At 33.9% G+C, this 23169-nt stretch overlaps 1 protein-coding gene across 27 annotated transcripts in view; it reads left to right on the top strand.

The window, feature by feature from the left end:
• The window catches only part of ROBO2 (roundabout guidance receptor 2), a 1679075-nt gene extending 1657262 nt beyond the window's left edge, over positions 1-21813 (top strand). For 11 of the 27 annotated variants that reach the window (XM_012444747.2, XM_064380040.1, XM_064380036.1 and 8 more), the window contains 3 exons: positions 9859-10032; positions 18886-19086; positions 20360-21813. In XM_012444747.2, coding sequence (XP_012300170.2) covers positions 9859-10032; positions 18886-19086; positions 20360-20361 — 377 coding nt within the window. In that variant the 3' untranslated portion in view covers positions 20362-21813. Of the gene's footprint in view, positions 1-9858; positions 10033-16874; positions 17148-18885; positions 19087-20359 lie in introns of all 27 variants that reach the window. The other 16 variants (XM_064380029.1, XM_064380025.1, XM_064380026.1 and 13 more) reach the window with 3 other exon arrangements.
• The last annotated feature ends 1356 nt before the right edge of the window (positions 21814-23169 follow it).

Raw genomic sequence — 23169 nt, 5'->3', positions numbered from 1 at the left:
GACCGTCAAACAGGCATTATTTCTATGGGCTTTTTATGTTTTTAACATGGTAAGTGCCCATACAGAGGATGTGGATCATACCACCAGTTACTGTGGGTTCTGAACATGTTTGTGGCATGAGTAAATCAGTTATTACCTTCTCCTGAAATTGTGTTAGTTATTTACCCTTTCATGAAACTAATGACCAGTTTATTACATAGTTCCAGTCCCTGAAACTCTGAAGCCAATCAGAATGTTATTTCAATTGCAATACTGGGATGGACTAGTAAGCCTGTATATAAAATTACGCAGGATTTTGCTTGGATATATTGCCCTTCACAGCTGCCACATTAGGAAGTATCAGCAGATAACCAGGGACAGAGCCCATTTTTGTAAAGAAATAAGCATGTTAACTACAAAAGTTTTTATACCAACTATTTTGGGAGGGAGTTCTTAAATTTTGAAATGATAGTCTGTGAATGGAAAAAGACTAAAAAAAAAAAAAGAGGAAAATATCAGCAGTTCCATATCCCATGAATGATCTCAGTACTGGATGACATGTATGTGCAGGTCTGTTGTATTATTTCTTTCTTTCTACAACAAACACCTATCGAATACCTGTTAGGTACTTACAATCACTTGGCTAAAATTTTAGATTCAATAATAATAATAGGTAACATATATAACCTTTAGTAAGTGCAAAGCATCTTTCTCTTAACAAACAGATAACTTTTAAAAGATACAAGGGATCTTACTAAGCAGTGGCCTGTATTTTGTGTGGCCCCATGAGCTAAGAATGGTTTTTCACATTTTTGAAAGGGTTATTTACAGAAAAACAAGAAACTAACAAACAAACAAAAACTAAGAAGAATGTATGACAGAGACAGCAAAGCCTAAAATATTTAGTATCTGTCGTTCTACAGAAAAAGTTTACTGATCCCTATTATAAAGTTTTATGTATATTAATTCATTTGATCCTCACAACCCTATTAATAGTAATTTTTCATTTAATAGATTAAAACTTGAGTCACAGAGGGGTTTAAATCCTTTTTCCAGGTTAGCCACCTGGTAAGTGAAAGAAGAATGTTTAAAAACAATCAGTCTTACTCTAAAGACAAATTATCATGATCCCTGCTCTGGAAACACACAGCTTTCTTCTAAGCTGTGGAGAAGGCATATTTAAGAGGAAAATAGTAAGCTGGTGTGTTGCTTAATATGTGGATCTGAGTGTGTGTGTATATAAACACACATGAAGACCTATATATATAAGCACAACATATAATTTTCTCTCTAGAATCATTAGTCCTTTAATCAAGAGCAAGATATTAATTTTTATATGTGACATTCGTTATTCATTTTTTTAACTTTGTTCTATGTTTATTTATAGTGACCCATGCTAACAAAATTCAACTCTATTAGCACTTTTTGCAATGAATCTCATTTTAATAATTTTCTTTTTAATCTATGCTGATAATGCACACCTATTTGATTGTAATAAAATACAAAATATTTATTTATTACTGCTCATTCCACTCTGTTTGGGCTAGAAAGTAAGCATGAAAGCTTGTTTCTGTCTTCAGGAATACGCCTGAATTATTTCTTTCTAAATGCCAAACTACTGGGTAATAGGGAGGGAGAAGGCTTTAATAGTTCTTTCTGTAACTTCCATGGTAAGAGTCAAGGGTACTTGTTTCCTGAATTTAATGACAACACCAGGAAAAAAGAAACAGAAGGCATTAGGAGAGAGTGCACCAGGAAAATGTCCTCAACGGGTAGCTAAGATTCTAACTGCCTCAGTGATCACAAAAAGGAATACTGAGCTTGTGTGCTGTTAGGTGAAACAAATAAAAAGTTTCCTTGACTGCTGGACCCCACATGAAATCACAGATGAAAGGAAATCATGGCTCTATAGTATCTATTTTATGTTTTTGGAGGTTTGTGCTGGAACTCCTACACCAGATCAGTATGAAAACAATGAAACCTGGCACCCTCACCGTCTGACTCTACCACACAGCTTTTAGAGCCTCCGCCACTAAAAAATTTGACCTGAAACTTCGTTTTTCTACAAAACTTATCCCTTCCTTATTTCTTTCTTTCTCTCTCTCTTTCTTTCTTTTCTTTCGTTTCTTTCTCTCTCTCTTTCTTTCTTTCTTTCTTTCTTTCTTTCTTTCTTTCTTTCTTTCTTTCTTTCTTTCTTTCTTTCTTTCTTTCTTTCTTTCTTTCTTTCGTTTTTGTCTTTTTGGTTTTTTTGAGAAACTCTTGCTCTGTCACCCAGGCTGGAGTGCAGTAGCACAATCTTGGCTCACTGCAATCTCTGCCTCCCAGGTTTAAGCAGTTCTCCTGCCTCAGCCTCCTGAGTAGCTACAGGCCCAGGCTACAATGCTGGGCTGATTTTTTTGCATTTTTAGTAGAGATGGGGTTTCACCATGTTGGGCAGGCTTGTCTCAAGCCCACTTCACCTTCCCAAAGTGTCGGGATTACAGAGGATTACACATTTCTTTCTCTCTGAGGAATGCAGGTGGAATCATTGCATATTCAATATGTTTGAGTGAAAAAAATAACTTCTGCAGATTTGACATGTTTTTCTACATCTAGAGAAAGGTCAATATTTGCATTAATTTGTCTAAAGACATTGGTAGCTGCAACTTTTACTAACAGGTAGATAAATAACATTTAATAGGAAAAGTTCATAGATTAAATATTGGCTGAAAAAATTGTTAATGACTAGTTTTTGTATCTCATAAAAATGGTAATGCAACAATTAGCAGGGTCATATTATAAAGCACAGACTTTACTCTAGCTTAATGGATCTAAGGGTAAGCATTTATCAGCAAGGAAGGATTTAGCATAAAATGACATGTAAATGAATTGATGACCTATCATAAATTAATTTTAGTGCTGAAGATGTAATAGAGACACAGCAAGATGCCACTTTATCATGGTATTTTACTGCTCAGTAACATTTCAGCAGCAACTTAATGTTGTATATGCAGTACTACTTTAACTGCTTGAATAAATTTGAGATTTTTTTTGACCTTTTGGCAATTTAAATCAGGGAAATTTGGAAAGATTGAAAATGTAAACACAAATAAATTTGGCTATCTGACATAAATTCATTTCTCATTAAATGTTTAAATATGTATTGATTATGTTTGGGGCTATAACATGTCAAATTGGTATGGAGTGCTTATAATTTGTAAGGAACATATAGCTGAATTGGTTTTGCCTGGTGTTTTTTAAATTTTCATGTTTATACTTATGTTTATGAAAGAAAACCAGTTATCACAAAGATGACTTACTTTTAAATTTGTGAATTAATGTTTTTCTTTTCTTTTATTCATTTTCTTTGACTTCTCTCTCTTTTTGTATGTGTGTTGGGGCGGTAATTGTTTACCTAAATCTTCAGCTCACTCTTCATGTTTAAATCTCAACATTTTTCCTTTTTTTCAGGAAGGCCACTAAGAGGTAAAATCAATAGCTGTTAAATATGTTTTAGCCATTTTACAGAAGGAATTTTAATATATTATATACTATTTGATTCATGGAATGTAACCAAATGTCTTTTAAAAATATTTACCATAAATATATCCATTTCATATATCTTAACCCAACTATAGAGGAAGAGATGTCGAAGATACAAGGCAGAGAGGAAGAGAGACAAAGAGAAGGAGAGAGAAAATTTCTTTCTGTGTTCCTTGCCCTCCGTTTTGAAGGCAAGCACAACTACACTAACATGAGATACTTCCCTCTCTTCAGATTGGGTCGTTAGTTTCCTGTTGCCCAATATGGCCAAATATCTGTGGCCACGTATCTTTAATTCTTAAGTCGTCTATCTAGTCTCTTTGCTCTTAGAAGAAATACAAAAGAAAGAATAGCTGATGTTCTTTCTGTATTCACTAATACTCTCTTGAAACCCTGTCTTCCGTGTTACAGTCTCTTCCCAGAGGAAGAAAACAAGCATCAGGGAAAACTTCATGAATAATTGGGAGCTTTAACGACATACAAGGAGCATTAAAGGCTGGAGGAAAGGCAGAGCAAAGCCACAAAGGCAGGAAGTAATGCATTTGTTTAGAGTGTCACAAGTGTGTGTGTGTATGGAAATCCTTGGATGAAGGACTTGCAAGTTACCACAGGGACATAAACAGGGTTATCTGAGGGTGAAAGTTAAGCTGATTCTCTGCTAGAAGTTTCACTGGATATCATTTCTTTAGTGATACTACTGCGGTGTAAGATTTACTGATTTCATCTCTCAATAGCTACACAACAGTCAGTTTTATAGGTTCAGAGACTAAATTTGTCACTATGCTAGATCCTCAGGCTGGAACTACACAGCAAGCAGACATAGAAATGAAACCAAAGAAACTCAACTATTTTTAGGTTGGTTATAGTGGAAAAAGAAAAATTTTAGAAAACAAATCACTGGGCCAAGTAGATTATGATGGATAAATGTGGATGGAAAAGTTACATTCCAAGGAAACTAAGTTACCACTTAATGTAAATTCTTTATCTTAATTTGAATAAGAGATTGCTAAATATCAATATTCAAGTGTATCAAAGCATAATCAATTCACACATACACAACATGCATATATATGTAACATATATGTAATATATATATAATTTTTTACATTCTCACTTTGGGTGATTACATTTTGGATGATTGTCTGAGTAACCAACAACAGTTAACTAGTGTCATATTCCTTATTTAATAAACCTTCTAAGAGTTCTTATGAGGAAATCTTTTCTATAGCTAAAATAAGGACATTGCTAAGAAATTACACATCAAAAAGTATAGATATGTCAATTTGATATGTTTTTCTACATCTGCAATGAAAATGTTGAATGCATTTAATTCCATATGCCCACTGTTTATTGAATTTCTAATGTACGATGTCCCTCGACAAGAAATATGAAAATAAACATGAAATAGTTCCGAATCTCCAGAATTCCATTGTCCAGGAGAGGAAATGCATGTGCAGCAGAGCATGATATATAGAGAGAACCGATATGGGAGTTTATGCATAGTGTTTGGAAACCAAAGGAGGTAGAGAGGTTGATTCTCCCTACAATAGGGTAGAATTAGGATGATTAAAGAAATGCCATTCAATTTAGACTTTAAAGTTTGGCAGTGGTTAATAGTGTTAGTGGCAATATCTCTGTCTAAAGAATGAAAAATGGTGTTATATAAATGAGGTGAGGAGACACACAGGCTGTAAGAGTGAATGAGGACTAACACACAGCAGGTGTATTAATCCATTTTCACACTGCTATAAAGATATTACCTGAGACTGGGTAATTTACAAACAAAAGAGGTTTAATTGACTCACAGTTCCACAAGGCTGGAGAGCCTCAGGAAACTTACAATCATGGCAGGAGGCAAAGGGAAAGCAAGCATGTCTTACATGGTGGCTAGAGAGAGAGAGAGATAGAGCGAGCAGGGGAAATAAGAGAACTTATCAAACAACCATTTTTTGTGAGAACTCCCTCACTATCATGAGAACAGCATGAGGAAAACTGTCCCCATTGTCCAATCACCCCCGACGAAGTACCCCACTCAACACATGGTGATTACTATTCAAGAGGAAATTTGGGTGGGCACACAGAGCCAAATCATATCAGTAGGCTAGGCTAGATATTGAAGAGTTGCAAATATTTAATTAGAAGTTTGAATATGGCATTGGCCAGCTAGGTAAGTCTTTACACAGAGGAGTATGTGTATGTAAGTACTTCACAAAGATAATGTAAAAAGCAATGAGGAAGATGGAAAAGACTAGAAAGAAATCATGTAAGAGGAGTTTAGGAATGAAACCAAGTGAAGATTAAGAGATGCTTGCTTGGAAAGTATGAGCAGGCATTTAGAAATACAGAAAACAGCACAGGGAAGAGACTAGGAGTGAGCTTTCAAATGTTTTAAAACTATTCTCAGTTCTAGAGTTTCATATTCTTTTGTGACTCCCTCTCTGAATTGCTTTGATTTTTTTTTCTTATCTAGTGTAGCATTATATTGCAAAGCCTGCTGCATCATTTCTTCTTCCATTTTGGATTGTTGGTCCTTGACTTGTGGTTATTAACCCAGAAGTGATTCTCTTAGATGAGGCTCGGTTACTGGTGTTATCTCAGCTTCCTTGCAGTGGCCCGTGTCAAGGGAATTTGTTTGGAAAGTAAAAAGTGTATCTCTGTGCTTTTGGCAACCAGAATCAAAACTCTATCTTTCTTTGCTACACTTAACACCCTTTTAACTTCTCAGATCATTCTAACCAGTTCAGCTTCTGTTTTCTCTGTATTGAAAGTGCATGACTCTGTGTCATTGTATCCTAGCCCCTTGACTAAAATACAAATACTGCATCATGGCAGCACTCCTAACTATTCTCGCTAAAATATTGGAGAAAAAAATTAAAGTCGATAGCATTTGACTTTCATCTCTTTTATGTAAATACGTATTTGGTTTATTTAGAAATCTTAAATTAGTTTCTTACAAATACTTTTGCCTCTCTTCTAACAAATTTAGGATAAGCAATACTTGGTAGCTTTTTGTGTCTTGAATTAATGGTATACCAACATAAATAAATCTTGTAATATTAATTTTATTAAGTAGTAGATTAAGTTCTCGGTGTGTTTTTGTCTAAGAAAAGACATAAAATTGTAAATGACTTGTTAGAAAATTAAGAAAAAAATGGCTGTGAATATCTTCACAACTTACAGCTCTTTAAATATAAAACTAAAATTATTTTCCTTTATTACCATGTTGCATTTTGCAGAAAAAAACTTCATATTAATGCTGATGATAGCCCTTATAAATGTTACTTTTTAATATAAATATTAGTATTAAAGAGAAAACTGGAGTTTTTAAGTAACTTAAAAGACAAAGAAAGGATAAAGAACATTTAAATTAATAGAAATTCTTTAAAATACATTTTTTCTTATTTTCTAAGTTCATTTGATTTGATATTGTTTGTACATTTTTTGTTTGTGAATTTTTGTTGTTATTTATAATTGTATTTTAAAATCTTGAAATAATTTTTGCCTTTTTATGGTATACAGTGTAGTTTCTATGCAGATTATCATTGGAGTCTGAATTAAACTCATAATATATTCACACTATTTCTTCAACTAAGTCTTTGATAAGTTTAAGTACACTGCTTGTTTTAATTAAAGTGTTCATTTCTGAATTACAGTAGCTTAAAATACACATCACCATTCTCTTTTGGAAAATGACTGTGTAATAATTTAAACAATGTAAGAGCTGAACAATACAGAACATGCTTTGCTCATGTGCTGCAAGCAGATACAAGCTTTAAATGAGCTTCATTCTTCTGCACTAAAAGTGTCTAAAATGCAAATGATACTTGCATTTAGCTAAAGAAATCATGATGAAGCTTCAAGGAAGAAGTGAGGACAGGCTACTTGCTCATTAGTATAGTGTGTGCAAGCAGATGAGATGTTCAATATATACAACTCACTAGACAACTACATTTGTTTTTAGGTTCAATGGTAAATGGATGGGGCTCTGCATCTGATGAGGATCGTAACTTTTCTAGTCATAGATCTAGTGTAGGTAGCTCCTCAGATGGCTCTATCTTTGCCAGCGGCAGTTTTGCACAAGCACTGGTGGCAGCAGCAGATAAAGCTGGTTTTAGGCTGGATGGAACCAGCCTTACAAGAACAGGTTGGTAGACTCCAAGTCAACACTCTTTGCATGAGAGAATCTTGTCCTTGGACATTGACCTCTTTTCTCCTGTTCTTTCTCCTTCATGAGACTGACGGTAGGGCTTTCTTTAATATGCATGAACACAATTTGGATGCTCCATTACCAAAACTCTCTTCTGATGCTAGTTTTGCAGAGCCAAGAATAGGCTCCTCCTCATCAACTTCTATCCCTTATTTTCCTTTCTCTTCACGGCTTTGCTGATTAATTGGAATATGCCTCCTTTTTATATTATGACAAAGCAGCAACTAAGATTGCCATTAAATTTTCAATAACTCACACTTTGCAAAATCCTCACACAATTAATAATGTACCCAGTGATTAAAATTACTCAGCTTTTATCTCCATTACTTTCCTTGCCCCATCTCTTTCTGCAAATGCGTTTTCTGGGAAGGCTTCCTTAGCATGGGGTGAATGGGTCTAAGACTGTCCGTCTTAACAGTTCAAACGGCTTATGGTCTTATTAATTGTTTGGCTATTAAGATTTTAATACAATACTTTTTTATTTGTTTTAAAGGATGCTAATTAAAGATAAACCCACTGCATTTGCAAGTTGAATAAAATAATGACAAGTGTATTTCTCTTTAGAGTAATTTTGATTTCTGAGAGTGATAAGTAATCATATAAAAGAACAATTGTATCATTTTTCATGTGCTGCTCATTCCACAAAAAAAAGAATGTGGAATTAATAATAGATCAGTACTTTGTAAACATTTGAAACAAAGTAACTTTGGCATGATGCGTGCTTTAATATTTGTATGTACAATTCTTACCTACACAATAGGAATATTATAAGATATGAATTAAACTGAACTACCTTGCAAAACAAACTAATAAAATATTAAGTACATTTGCAAAATCTTAACTGTATTCATGCAGGAAAGGAAAATTTTTTTACCATTCACTAATTTCTCAAGTTATAAAAATGAATCTTGGAAGTTTTCTTGAAATTACATCATCAATATTTCTTTTGAGGATACATTAGATATATTTAAATGAAATAAGAAAGATCTTCTAAGCATTGCAGAGGTTTATTTTTCAAATAGCATCCAAACTAAAATATGTTGCAATAGAAATGTTATTTGAATTGTCTTGCATTATAAGGCATAAGTCCGAAACTTTATGGTGCCTGAGTGCTTTTTGTGGCATCAGCTGTAAGCAGAACAGTGAGAACGTGCAAGGAAACTAATACATTGGAAGGCCTAAGTGCATTTCTTGCATGTATGCTAATAGCTAATAAAGCATTAAGTCATATCATGTCACATCGACTTAAGAAAATGTAACTACATACAATAATGTTGTAGGAAATGAAAACATACACAGGAAAATAAATACATGCACATAAACGAGGCCTCTGTTACTAAAATAAACAAGGCATTAAAATCACAAGTTGTTGAAAATTTATTAACTAACCTTTTCCCGGAATAAATTTCCCTGAATACCTTCTCTAAACCATAAGAAAAGGACACAGTACATTTCATTTTTCAATAAGAATTTGGAGCCTGCTCAGATACAATAATATTCATCAGAAAACACATATTGCATGCTGGATATACAAGGTGATTTTAACCTGTTATCCTCTACACAGATGTTATTGAGTTTCTGCCAAAAGAGATAGAATTCATCGTGTATGTGCATAAGTGGTAAGGTCAATTTAATATATGTGCCTGAGCAGACCTTTCATGTAAAATTTCAGATGTAATTACTATATGACATTTTTCTGTGTTCAGAGAGATTTTGTAAGTTTCCAAGGGTAAAATTTTATTAAACAAATAAAACAGTATATATTTTATTTCATATATAGTTTCTTTAATTCTAAGAACGAAAACCTGCATGAATTTGCATATATCTATGAAAGTATCACTAATATTGTCAAGGTTAAATAAAAATATAATCATGCAATATTGAGTTTTGGATTGCTGGATCTATTTTATGTTTACTTGTTTGATTTGGGGGGGTAAGTGAGGGTATTGTTAGCTTATTAAAATCGAACAAAATACACGCAGCTGAAAATGTAGAAAATATATTTTTCTACAGAGATGCACCAATATTTGGTATCTCCAAATGTTATGTCTAGGTAGATTTACAGGTTAGTCTTAGAACTGAAATACAAGACAGAATCAGTATACTATAATGGCATTCCCTACACCCCATTCCCTTTGTTTTCTTTTTAGGAAAAGCCTTCACCTCCTCTCAAAGACCTCGACCTACCAGCCCATTTTCTACTGACAGTAACACCAGTGCAGCCCTGAGTCAAAGTCAGAGGCCTCGGCCCACTAAAAAACACAAGGGAGGGCGGATGGACCAACAACCAGCATTGCCTCATCGGAGAGAAGGAATGACAGATGGTAGGTTTCTTTCCTTTACTTTTGTTTTCCTCACTGAAGAGATGTGCTCCCCACAATCATTGATGTAGATTAACGTAGTCATGGTAGATTAGCCATTGCCTCATCAGACAACAAGGCAGAAACCTGGCAATGTGGTCTTGTTTATATAAAACATCACTTTTTAAAACAACCTGGAATTATTTCCATATTATTAAGCCTCGAGAAATATATGCCATACAATTTTTTTGAGGTTGATTTTTTTTTTTTTTCCATTCTGGCATCTTTCATTAATACTTTTTAGTGAACATTTCACTTTAAGAGTAGGAAAGAAAACATAAGCTGCACGTGCACTTATATTATCAGAATTTTTATAATATTTAATTTCAATATTTTAGCTGGTATTTCACTTTGGAAATAAAAGACTTTGAAATAAGTTAGTAATTTTTTAGTCACAAATTTCAGAGTCAATATCAGGCTACAGGTTATGTAGTTGAAGAGTATCTTAGTCTGTTTGGGCTGCTATAAAAAATAGAGTCATGCATTGCATGACAATGTTTCAGTCAACGACAGACTGTATATAAGACAGTGGTCCCATAAGTTTATAATACTGTATTTATACTACCTTTTTTGTTTAAGTACACAAATATTTACCATTGTGTTATAACTGCCTATAGCTTTCAGTACAGTAACACACTGTATTGATTTTTAGCCCAGAGCAATGGTATGTAGTCAGCTATACCATCTAGGTTTGTGTAAATACACTATATGACACTTGCTTAACAATGAAATCACCAAACACTGTATTTCTCAGAACTTATCTCCATCATTAAGTGACACATGACTGTACCATAAGCTGGAAAATTCCAAACAACAGAAATTTTCTCCACAATTCTGGAGTCTGCAAAATCCAAATCAAGGCACTGGCAGATTTGGTATCTGGTGGGGATCCACTTTCTGGTTCATAGAGGGCGCTTTTTTCATTGTACGCCACATAGTGGAAGGCAGAAGATTCTCTCTGGGATGTGTTTTATAAGGCACTCATCCCTTCATGAGGACTCCACCCTCATCACCTAATCAACTGTCAAAGGCCTCACCTCCCAATGTCATCACATTGGAGGTTAGGATTTTAACATATGAATTTTTGCGATACACAAACATCCAGACCCTAGCAAAGGGTCAGCAAACTTCTTCTATTAAAGTCTAGATAGTAAATAGGCCATAGTTTGCTGATCTATCTCAATCTTTCTGTTTATATTTAGCATCCACTATTTGAATATTTGCTTAAACACTACTACTTTAAGGAAACACAATATTACTGAAAGATACCCATGTTCAATGAGTATTTAATTAGCGTTATAAAATATAGTCTATTTCCCATGTTTTAAACTTAATTCTTATATGTTTTAAAGCACGAATTAAAATATATAGCCTGAAGTTATATTCTAAGGATATGTAACACATATTTGAAGTGTCTGGTGCAATGTCAGATTGAGAGAGAAATTTCTTTTTCCTTCTCGGCACCATACCCTATACACACACCAACATTATCCTAACATAGTTCAATTAAACACCAAAAGGATAAGTTTTTAAAAACTGCACATTAGAACCATCTGAGGAGCACTTAAAATATACCCTGGATATTCAGACTTAATTATTCTGGGGTGAAACCCAGTTATGAGTAATTTTAAAGCTCCACTAGTGAATCTAAAGTGTAACTATCTTGGCGAAGCTATGACCTAGTCCTTAGCACACTTACACTTATCATTACAGAACAGAATGAAGCTTAACTGGGAAAGAAGAAATGCATTTATTTTTTATTAGTTTGGGGAAAGGAGTATTCAATCCAGCAGCCTTATTTGTGCTTTCTTTTGTCATCTTACAAAGCTAAGAAGACTTAAAAAGCCAAATATATTTGTTCTACATGCCTTCATGTTTACTTATCTTTCCTGCTTACTTTGTTTTCAATGGAATATGAAGGTTAAGGGTACAATTGAGATTTTTGAGTCTCTATAAATGGATATCCTGTGGTGAGTAAAAAATGCTCACCACTGCCTTTTTGCCTTAGATGTTCAGAAGATTAACTGAGCACTTAAAACTGTTCGTAATGTTGATCTAATTCTTCCTAAATAAAAAAGGGATACTTTCACTGATATGCTAGTTACAAATCTAATAATTAATAATTTTGTATATTTTTTTCTGCTGTGAATATTGTGGACAGAGAAAAATGTTGGTATAGAATTTTCTGTGGTTTTACAGAAATGTTTGAAGATAATATCCAGAATATGGGGAAGATATAAAATATAAATCATCAAAACAGAGATCTCTGTTTCTTCCTAAAACACATTTATTGCAAGCTTTTTTAGAATGTTTGCTTAAAGCAAGCTACCTCCTAAAGTATGATCAATATATTGCTTATCTTTCTAAAAAATAAATAAGTTTCTAAATTTTCAAATTTTCCAGCATTTCAAAAAGGGGTTATGGATTATGTGTTATTAGAAAATGATTCATTTTAGAAGTAGTAATATTGCAAAGGAAATTTCAGCTCACATATCTTCCCAAGTGCTTAATCCAAAGGCATTTTAATTATGATACAGTGCAAAGACATTTATTTTGGACGGCACTCTACAGATTATCCTTAAGAACCTTGTTATTCTGCAGCAAATGCATATGCCATAGCATCTATATGATACGGATCCATATGTCAGGGATTATTTCATAACATTTTTATGTAAAAATCAAGTTGTTTTTTGGGAAGGCTAATGCTTAACAGCATTGAGTGTACAGACATTTTACAATAAATCTTGTGAATCATACATTTTACAATAGTGTTTGCTCTCTTCTAAGCTGTAATGTAAAGATGTAGGCCTTTTCAGTACTGGGATACCACCATTTTCTAGATCAGAACTTTATGGTTTCTGAGGAGGAGACAGAACGTGAGTGGTTGTTGGGAGGTTGTAATGGCAGGTGGCACACTTCACTTCTCCTATTTCATTGGCAACAACTCTGCCACATAGTGTCAAACTAACTACTGGGCTGAGGAAGCAGCCTTCCCCGTTTTCCGTAAGAGAGATTATGAATGGTGAGAAATGTCAGTCTCTATCCCAAAGACTGAAAAAACGCACACATGTTAAAGATGTTCTTCTCCCTTTTGTACAGTCTCTCTTAAGCAGGCATTGCGGAGTCCAAATCATGTGTTCCATTTGTCTTATAAATCAAATAATACCCTTGGAAGCCAATATACTGACCAATGCTAAATAAGGAAGATAGATCTGTACCCTGTACCCTGTTTTCCCCAGATAATTAATTTCTTTCCAGCCTATTCTCCCTTTCCTCTAGCTCTCTTTTTTTTTTTTTTTCTTGAGAGAGAGTTTTTCTTCTGTCACCCAGGTTGGAATGCAATGGTGCAATCTCAGCTCCCTGCAGCTTCCACCTCCCAGATTCAAGCGATTCTTCTACCTTAACCTCCCAAGTAGTTGGGATTACAGGCATGCATCACCACACCCAGCAAATTTTGTATTTTTAGTAGAGATGGGGTTTCACCATGTTAACCAGGCTAGTCTTGAACTTCTGACCTCAGGCTATCTGCCCACCTCCACGTCCCAAAGTGCTGGGGTTACAGGCATGAGCCACAGTGCCTGGCCCTTTCCCCCTAGTTCTTATATCTTGTTCAGAGAAGGAGCTCTTTCTCAGCTCTGCTATATAGTAGCTTTGGCCTTTGAGCAAATTTACATATTAATTAATCTATTTATTCAAATACTTATTAAGCATATACCATATAATAGACAATGGGAGCCAAACAGACAAAATCCCCTAACATTTAATATTCTAGTTGGGGAAGATAGATAAAGACCAACCTAAGTACATACATGAAAATATAAGTAAGATGGTGCCAACTGTTTTGGAGAAAAAACAAAGGGAAGGGAGTTGAGAAATGTAGGTGGAGGGAGGAAGTATTTCTAAGTAAGTGATCAGAGAAGGCCTCACCAGGAAGGCAACATTTGAGAAAAGACTGGAATAACATAAGCAAAAGAGTAATGCTGATACCTGAAGAAAGGTCATTCCAGGAAATGAGATGGCAAGTGAAAGCCTGAGAACTTATTTGATGAAAAGGAAGGGGAACAATATGACTGGAGCAGAAAGAGCAACAAGGTAGAATATGAAGTCAGACCAGCTAACGAGGGCTATTGTTTTTTAGACCTTTAAGCTACCCAAATGACACTGGCTCTTACTTTGAATGGGAAACCCCTAGAAGGGGTGTGTGTATGTGTGCATGTGTGGATGTGTGTGTGTGTGTTTAAGGCAGGGAAATGATATATCTTATTTATGTTTTTATTTTTTAAAAAGTCACTCTAGCTGCTGTGTTGAGATGTGCTAAATGAGGCAAGGTGGAGATTGTGGAAGCTACCTAGGGAATAGATGATGGTCGTTCCTGCCAAGGGAGAATCAATGGAAGTGTTAAGAAAGGTTGGATTTTGGAGGTGGAGCTAATGGGAGTTGTTATGAAGTTAACATAGGCCATAAAGAAAGGAAACCAGATCACTCTGAAATTTTGGCTAATTTGTAGAATGCAACTGTGACCAATTGAGAGAAAAAACACTGCAGAGGAAGCATATTTTATATAGGATGATCTAGAGCTGAGTTTTAATACGTGAAATCGGAGAAGCTTCTAAACACCTAAGTGGGACTGGCCAGTGTAGATCTGGTTATATGAGTCTGGAGTTCATGGGAGGAAAGATCCAAGCTGGAGATTTTAAATTTCTTTGGGCCTTCATTTTCTTATATAAAAAAGGAAGATAATAATGGCACCTATCTAATTGGACTGTTGTATGCCTGAAAAGAGCTTATCCTCAGTAGGCCAGGAAGAGACTGTTTAGTGAATTGATTTAGTTGAAATGAATCAACATAGAAACGAATAATAAATTTAATTTAAGTAAATGTATTTGATTACACACTTTTATTTTTTTTAAAACCATTCTTAATCTCATTTCTTTTTCCAATTAGTTTATTTCAATGTGCATGCAATGTCCTTTCTTCTTAGAATATACAAACTCCAAAGATATTACTTAGTTATGAAGCTATATAATTTTGGGTTAAATTAAATAGTAATCAGAATTTTAGCTGGCATAAACAGATGCTGTCTTGGCCATTTTAAAAATTAAGCTTCTGTGATGGAGAATAAAAATCAATGACAAGATAAGTTATTTTGGAAGCAAATACAATAATTTCTCTTCATTGGCAGTCTAAGTTCAATAAATCAAATGAAATAATTAATTTGCATTTATAATAACATATAGTGAAGGAAATCAGTACTATTGAATATGAAGGAAACACCAAACTCATGGTATTATCCAACAAACAGATATCTCAATATTGGATTAGCTCTTCATTTTGGTAGAAATATTCCAAATCCAACTTTATCCTCCCAAACAGAGACCCTGTTCCTTTCAGTTATAAGCAATTCATAATTTAACAGGAGGACATATGTAAGAACTGGCAATGCTGCTCCAACTTGAGAATGCAGAAGAAATGTGTCAGAGACCAACATTACCAGTTCAACGGAGGATAATATCATTTTGCTCATAAAAGAGAGTCTAAAGCTTCTTAAAGTCTTTGAAAGGGACAGCTTAGCTGTTTATTAAGGAAGGTATCTTCTGCATACAAGAAATTTATACTTTTTCCTTCTAAATTTCACAAAGAGAATATTATTAGAAACAAGAGAATACATTTACAAAAATGGCATCAGAAATAATTGACTACATTATGTACAATATCCTCTATTAATGAAATAAATGTATGTTTTATATATTTGGTCTTTATGAAAAATAATGTAATTGTGAATATTCTAAAGATGAACAAAGAAGTTTACAATAGCATGCAAGAAAAATGAGAAGAAAATGATCCAAATTGATGTGCAGAAGATTTCAAAATCTTCAGCAAAGTAATTTCAGAACTAATAATATGTACTTAAAAGTCAAAGAAAGGACTATGATTTCACAATCGAAGACATACAAAATATAAAGGTATTATGATCTGAAGAGTTAATAAAAAAGAGATGAATAGTTAGTTGATATTGAAACTTTAAATTTTTTCCTATGTGGTATTTACTTTAAAGAGCTTTTCTGAAAAAGTATCTCTTCTACTCTGTCTCAAATTTCTGTGATGCACTGTCTATTCTAGCACCATAAAACACATTCAATCTTTACTCTGAACATTGGTTATTACTTATTAAAATTAATACATTAGAAGATTATAATATATTAGTTGTAACTCATTAGCTAACTCATGAAACGAACAGCCAGAATTGGTTGTCAAGCAGAATGTTAATTGCATTTAATAAATGTTAGCTTAATGTTGCTAAAAGTGCCACATACATGGGTAAAGGCAGTCATATGTTGCATATGACACGGCATATAGTTCTAAATTTCCCGAGGGTGACATTTTCTATGGAGATTGGCAGGAGAGCTTTTGTTCTTGGGGCCTTTTGTTAGCACAGCTTCTGGAATTTCTAGTGACCTTATTTTGCGTCATGGTATTTCTACTTTGGGGAAGGAGGGTTGGACAATGGATTAACTATAAATCACGAACTGCCCTTTACACCTTGAGTGATATCCTCAGCATATAACTGAAAACTCTTTAACTGTTCAGTAAAACTAGTCAATTTTGTTTCAATGATGCTATGGCCAAAAGACAGCAGAGAGATCAATAATATGAGTTTTGGAAATAAATAATTGACTTTTATTTTCCCCAAATTTCTTTTGTATGGGTAATACCTGTATGAGGGCAAAGGTTTTCTTCAACTTGAACTAAAACCTGTATTTTTCATTAAATATTAGTCCATTCTAAACATTATTCAAAATTTTTAGATCTTCCACCACCACCAGATCCCCCGCCAGGTCAGGGTTTAAGGCAGCAAATAGGCCCGAGCCAGTATGCTGGTAACGTGGAAAACTCAACAGAGAGAAAAGGAAGCTCTCTAGAGAGACAACATGCATCCAACTTAGAAGACACAAAGAGCTCATTGGATTGTCCAGCTAGAACCTCCCTAGAGTGGCAGCGACAAACCCAGGAATGGATAAACTCCACAGAACGCCAAGAAGATATACGGAAAGCCCCACACAAACCAGGTGTCGGATCAGGTGTGTTCTGCACAGTTCCAAGAAAGTGTGGACTGTTACCATTTCTTTTCCTACCAGGTATTCTAGAAATGGCAGTTGTTTAAGGGCATCTGAAATACATTTGCCTTAGATCAATAATGGAATTTGGAATTCCTTAGCAGAGTTTGCCAGTACCTGCCTTAAGGCTGATTCCAACGGGCATTGTTCCTCAAGTCAACCTTTCTATAGAGTCTTTGATCCCAAGAGACTTCCAAGCTTCATCTACACTCCTCAGTAGAAAATTTTATTTTTTGCTTATTAATGTTTATGTTGAGTACTTTTAAGATCTCTGCATTTCCTTTTTGTGTCAGTTTAATTTATGCCTTCAGCAAGTTTGTTTATTTTGACTGACGTTACCAGTCATTCAAAAGGAGAACTCACATCAAATAGGTGAATTCATTGAAATTACAAAGTTGCCAAAAAAAAAAAAATGCCCAGTCACAGAATCCTCCTTAGATAAGATTAAACTGGGCTTGCACTTTCTCCAACTGTTGATCAGTTGATTGATTTAGTTGATTGTTAATGCATCTATGGGAAATGCTCTTTTTCATAAATCAAGCTTTTTGGAAATGTCACAGAAATAAATTTCATCGTTTGTAGATTTTGGTTGGGGGGTGGGAGGTGGGGAGCCTGTTTCATAAATGCATTTTCTGAGACATCTCATGTCAGGATTCATTGAGTATTGAAACACACACATGCACATACATACAGTCTTTGAAAAAAATGTCCTGTCACTTATTCATTTGGACTCAATCTTTTCTAGGTAGGCCTCTCCATTCATTTTCCATAATTATGTTTTGTCACAACTTGGTGCTCAAGTTTTTGGAAAATGTCATTCGTGCAAGGGCCAGAAGATGATAATTTTAATAGCTAGGTTTAGTGAAACATTTAGAAAGGTTACACCATTCAGGCTGTAAGAGAAAAATTATGTGCTTCTTGTCATTAAAGACTATATAAGGGGAGGAATAGTAAATTCAGTCAGCATTAATCAGGGAATAATAGCCCATACATAGAAAGAAAGTGAAAAACAGAGAGGACGGGTGTGGAGAGGAAGAGAAGGAGCAAGGGGAATAAAGGAAAAGAAAAAATATTTTTTGAACTGTTGTTATTTGTAATATATGTCATGAGTTATTTGTAGAGACAATCTGTATAAATAATATTAGCATCTTATTTATGTAAATGTGTGAGTTGCTCTCTTTTAAGGAAATACATAGCCCTTTAAATAATGTATTTCTGTCTCAAAAAGCAACATAAATTTTAAACATTTATTAACTAATATAGTGTTATTTATCTAAATCAATTGAGAAAATGTTGCCATAATTTCAGCTGAAACATAAACCATGTTTCTTCAATCTTAATGGGAAAATCAAATTGGAGCCTCATTGAACTTTAGAAATTATTCTCAGATATGGTTTTGTAGTTTATTGTATGTAGCTCTCTTTTATAATGAATTTAAATTTGGAAAATAATATATAACATTGTGTACTTATCCCAAGATCTCTTTTAATTTAATTCTGCTTCAGTTCCTATTATAGGAAATGTTGCTTGCACATAGAAATTTCTTTAATATCCGCTTCTGATTAAACCTCATAATTTTAATTTTACTAAAGAATGAAATGGTAAAGTAGGCCATTCACAGTGTAATATTTAACAGTTAAGTTTAGCGTGCCTCCATGTTGCTGTTCAACTTAGCCCTTTGTGTTTTTTTTCTCTTTTTCAGAGGAGACATTGGTGCCCTACAGCAAGCCCAGTTTCCCGTCTCCAGGTGGCCATAGCTCATCAGGAACAGCTTCTTCTAAAGGATCCACTGGACCTAGGAAAGCCGAAGTATTGAGAGCAGGCCACCAGCGCAATGCCAGTGACCTTCTTGACATAGGATATATGGGCTCCAACAGTCAAGGACAGTTTACAGGTGAATTATGTAAGTGCTGTAGGTCATTTAAAAGGCTATCGTGATTCAAAAAGAATATTGGGTGAATAACATTGCCATATTAAACAAGTTTCAGATTACTGGAAAACTTGCTCTGCTACGAAAATAATCAATTCCAATTTTCAACAAATTTGGTCACAACTTGGGCCATCACTGTATCTATCGCAGCCCATTTTTATCAATGTTTCTGCTATTTCAAGTTTGAGTTATGCTATAAAAATGGTTTTAAGTTAGGTAATTAGTCTGAATATTTATAAGTGAAATTAAATGTGTATTTGTCATTTTCTTTGCCTTTTTAACTGAACACATAAATAAGGGGAGACATCGGCCTTTTGGTAGTTTTAAAGAAACTCCTACGGAATTCCTCATTCTTAAGTTGCTCTTTATTTATTTTTTAAATTTGGGTAGTCACCCTTGAAGAGTTGATCTTTGAGTATTAATTAATCTGTAATATTTTGGCTGTAATAACATTTTATAAATAAATTTCCATTTGTGAATAAAAGCTGGCACAGGTAGTATAATTCATTTTCTAAATATAAAATCCTAGGTAATAGGGAAAGTTAAGAATGTCACAGCAAAAAACATTGAGTGCCTTATGTTAATTTCCTCAGGAAAGTTACCAATTCAGCTTTTCATTATCAGAAATACATTTGCTGAATATTTCCAACTGCTTCTTTGAATTCTCCTTTAAAGCACTGCTGAGAAAACAGCCCTCTTTCTAATATTCTCGACCACTTAACTTGTTATTGGATATGAGAAAGTAATCTGTCTTCCTAATCTGTCTATTTCCGCATCAGAAAAAGCATTACCATTATCTTCACATCATAGATTGTTTGGAGGATTCCGTGAGATGATGAAAAGAGAAATAATTTCAAAACTATAAATTTCTTTATTGATCTCAGTTGTCATTGTTGTTGACTATTGCTAATCTGACTATTGTTAAGATTTGTTTGGAATTTTAATTTAATTCATAGCTACTTAAAATTTTCTTTTAACTTTTTTTTTTTTTAAGTAATGAAAGACTCACAGGAGTACCAAAATAGTTCTGTGGGGTGTTTACATTTCCAAACTCTATGGTATTTATTTTATTTTACTCTTTGATCATCTCGTTCAAGTAAAATTACTTAAATTTACAAACTCATCTATCTGAATACCTTACTTTCATTAATTATCTGTTTGCTTTGCTTTTGGTTATGCGAGTCAGAAAAGTAGAATGCTTAATTTAAATTTTAAAATTTATTTCTGTTTTTTTCTCTCTTTTTAGAGTAACTGAGAGGAGACATACAAAGCTGCTCTGAAGGACCATCAGGTCCAAACTCATGGAAGTGATGACACTAAACAGTGCAATGAACAATTTCTTTATTTATGTACTATTAAAAGAACTGTAAATGCAATGTAAAGACACACAGCCACACATATCCCACAGATATTTTAATTGTGTTCTTCTCTTAAGTACACCACCCACCTTAACTCTTTCTTGTCAGGAGTATATAAAAAAGAAAGGAAAAACAAAACTCGCCCTACAGGAAGAAAAGGATTTTCCTCTGTATATAATTTCTTTTGTGCATTGCTATGCAAGCTCACTCTTTTTAGCTCTGTTCATATTATTGTCTGTTCTTATTGGTCTGTTGTACTATATGTGAATTAATAGGCTGTGGTGCCATATATTAACTTTTAATTGTGTAACTTTTGTGTTTAAATTTTGCACTGCAATTTTATTTGGTGATAAGCACAAATCTCTACTCCTCATGACATGAAGAAAAAGACTGAATGTGAAGGGAGTTTCTGTACTGTAAGCTAGATTGGATAATGATGGTTGTAACAAATTACGTTACATGGTTTTCAGTTAGGGTGTAGAAATAGGAAGATGCAAAGGAACAATGATGTTGGCAAAGTCTTCTTTGAATATCAGGGACTGAGTCAATAAAAAAAATAATAGAAAGGTGGCTTTTACTATTAACAAAAGCAGGGGTCACAAAAAGGTAGTTTAAGTCTTACAATTGAATATGCATTAAAATATGCAGGTAGCAAAGATGTAATAAATTTACTTAAAAAAAGAAATTTAAGTTTTATTTAGAATCAATTTTACCTGTCATTGTAATTGACCCATCTGAGAATTACAATAAGCAAAATTAAGATGTTTCACAAGAGCTGTATTTATATTACAGTTTTTAAAAAACACTTTCTGAATTATCATAATTAAGCTCTCCAAATCATTAAGTCAGAATATAATATGAAATTCCCCAAGGAAATGAACAAAATGAACTCTAGAATATCTAGCAAATAGTTAAAGGAGCAATTTGTTATTAGGGCATACTCGAGCTGTTTCCAAATATAAACTCTATTGCAATATCTTATTTCATCTTTCTAATACATGTACAGTACACACTAGAGGATAGAGCTGCATCACTTAAATTCATGACTTAAAAAGTAATACGATCTATATACAATTTGTGTTTTATTTGATTAAGAAGTGAAGTTTATGCCACCCAATGTATAGCCAAATTGTACGTGCTTAAAAAGCAGTGCTGAGAGTATGTTCAGTTCACAGTAAGTAGATTTATTGGAATAAATATTTTATGGTACATTCTCAGAAATTGGCTACCAACTAAAATATGTTTGACCCATTTTGAATGAGTAAATTGAAAAGAAAAATTTAAAGGAGAAAAAAATGCATGTTTATAAACTTTTTAAATAAAACCAAACCTTGTAAGTGGACATTAATAATTGTCCTGCCTCATTTCTTTTCACGACTTTGACAACAAGAAGTTCCTGAACATTAGTCATGTATGCTCAGAATAAATGTGACTTTAAAATATATGTTAGCTACTGTACATGTATAGTCAATCGGTCAAGTAGAAGACGACCTTCCTGAAATTCCCACTTGTGACATTTTCCCATGTGTTTCCCGCACAATCTTAGATTCTATTTCTGTCTATAAGTTCTCAAATTTTTCCTATAAGTTCAGTGGTTGGTACATCTAAAAATGTTCAACATAATTAGGATCAGTTCTAAAATAGGGGACCCCTTTGAATGACAATTCACACTCCATGCATTATTGGCTCAGTAACAAATTTATGTCACGTTGTTATAACAAAGGGTTAACATAATTAAACATTTCTGTCTTTTTTATTCCCTGAGACTGCATCAGCACAGGCAAGTATAGGATGTAATGTTCTTCACGGGCCCCAACAGCTTTTTGGTGCCATGTAATTTATTTCTTCACTGAAGAGAAAAGGAATTCTGAGACACAGTTATTAAACCCTTTATCAGCTTTCTACCATCAGTGCCTGAATTCTAATGCAGTTTTATTTCTCTGGGACAAAGATACTGAGGAAGATGAAAAGTTTCTACAAAGAGTGAATACATACTTAGTCACAACTTTAGGATGTGAGATCTTTAAATATCTCTTTATGCAATTCCCTACATAACCTCTTTCTATTTAAAGGCAAATAAATTTTGAAGAGGTTTTGTGATACCTCTTCAGGTTTCTCTGTGACCCAGTTTAGTCTAAAACCTTAGTTCATTACATATGTAACACATAACCTTTGATCCCTGGTAACTGGTAGTTGTAGATGATTAATAAACCAAGGCTTCGAAGTGAAGTATGTGTATACAGATGACTTTTGGCATAACGTGGGCAAAGCATCCTACCTTCCTGATTGTCTTCAGCATATAAAAATTAACTGTTATAGTTAAAATTATGTCAGTGCAAACCTTGGGGTTACTTGGAATATTCTTTTAGAATAGTCCATGTTGCCTGTTAAACCTGGCTTTAAACTAATTGGGCAGTCAAATTTGCACCCAAAATATCACCCTTAAGAAGATTGAGGGCAAGATAAAATGCTGTAGCTATTAAAAGGAATTCAGAAGCAATTATCAGAAATCAAAAGCCTTTGTCAACTTGCTACATGTAAAAAGCTCCTAATCAGTGTGAGTCAGATGTCAACAGAAAAATACAAACACATATGAGAACTACAGCAGTTTTTCATTCCATCGCTGATTCAATGTGATTAGAAATTCACTAAGCTCACTCTTTTGCAGGTCTAAACAGAGGTCTGCATAAGGACTGCA

The sequence above is a fragment of the Aotus nancymaae genome, unplaced genomic scaffold, assembly GCF_030222135.1.
Source record: "Aotus nancymaae isolate 86718 unplaced genomic scaffold, 86718_ANA_hifiasm-v0.15.2.pri h1tg000022l_1, whole genome shotgun sequence".
In the NCBI taxonomy this organism is placed as follows: domain Eukaryota; kingdom Metazoa; phylum Chordata; class Mammalia; order Primates; family Aotidae; genus Aotus; species Aotus nancymaae.
The sequence above is the reverse complement of the archived record's forward strand: the minus strand, read 5'-3'. Positions and strand labels throughout refer to the sequence as shown.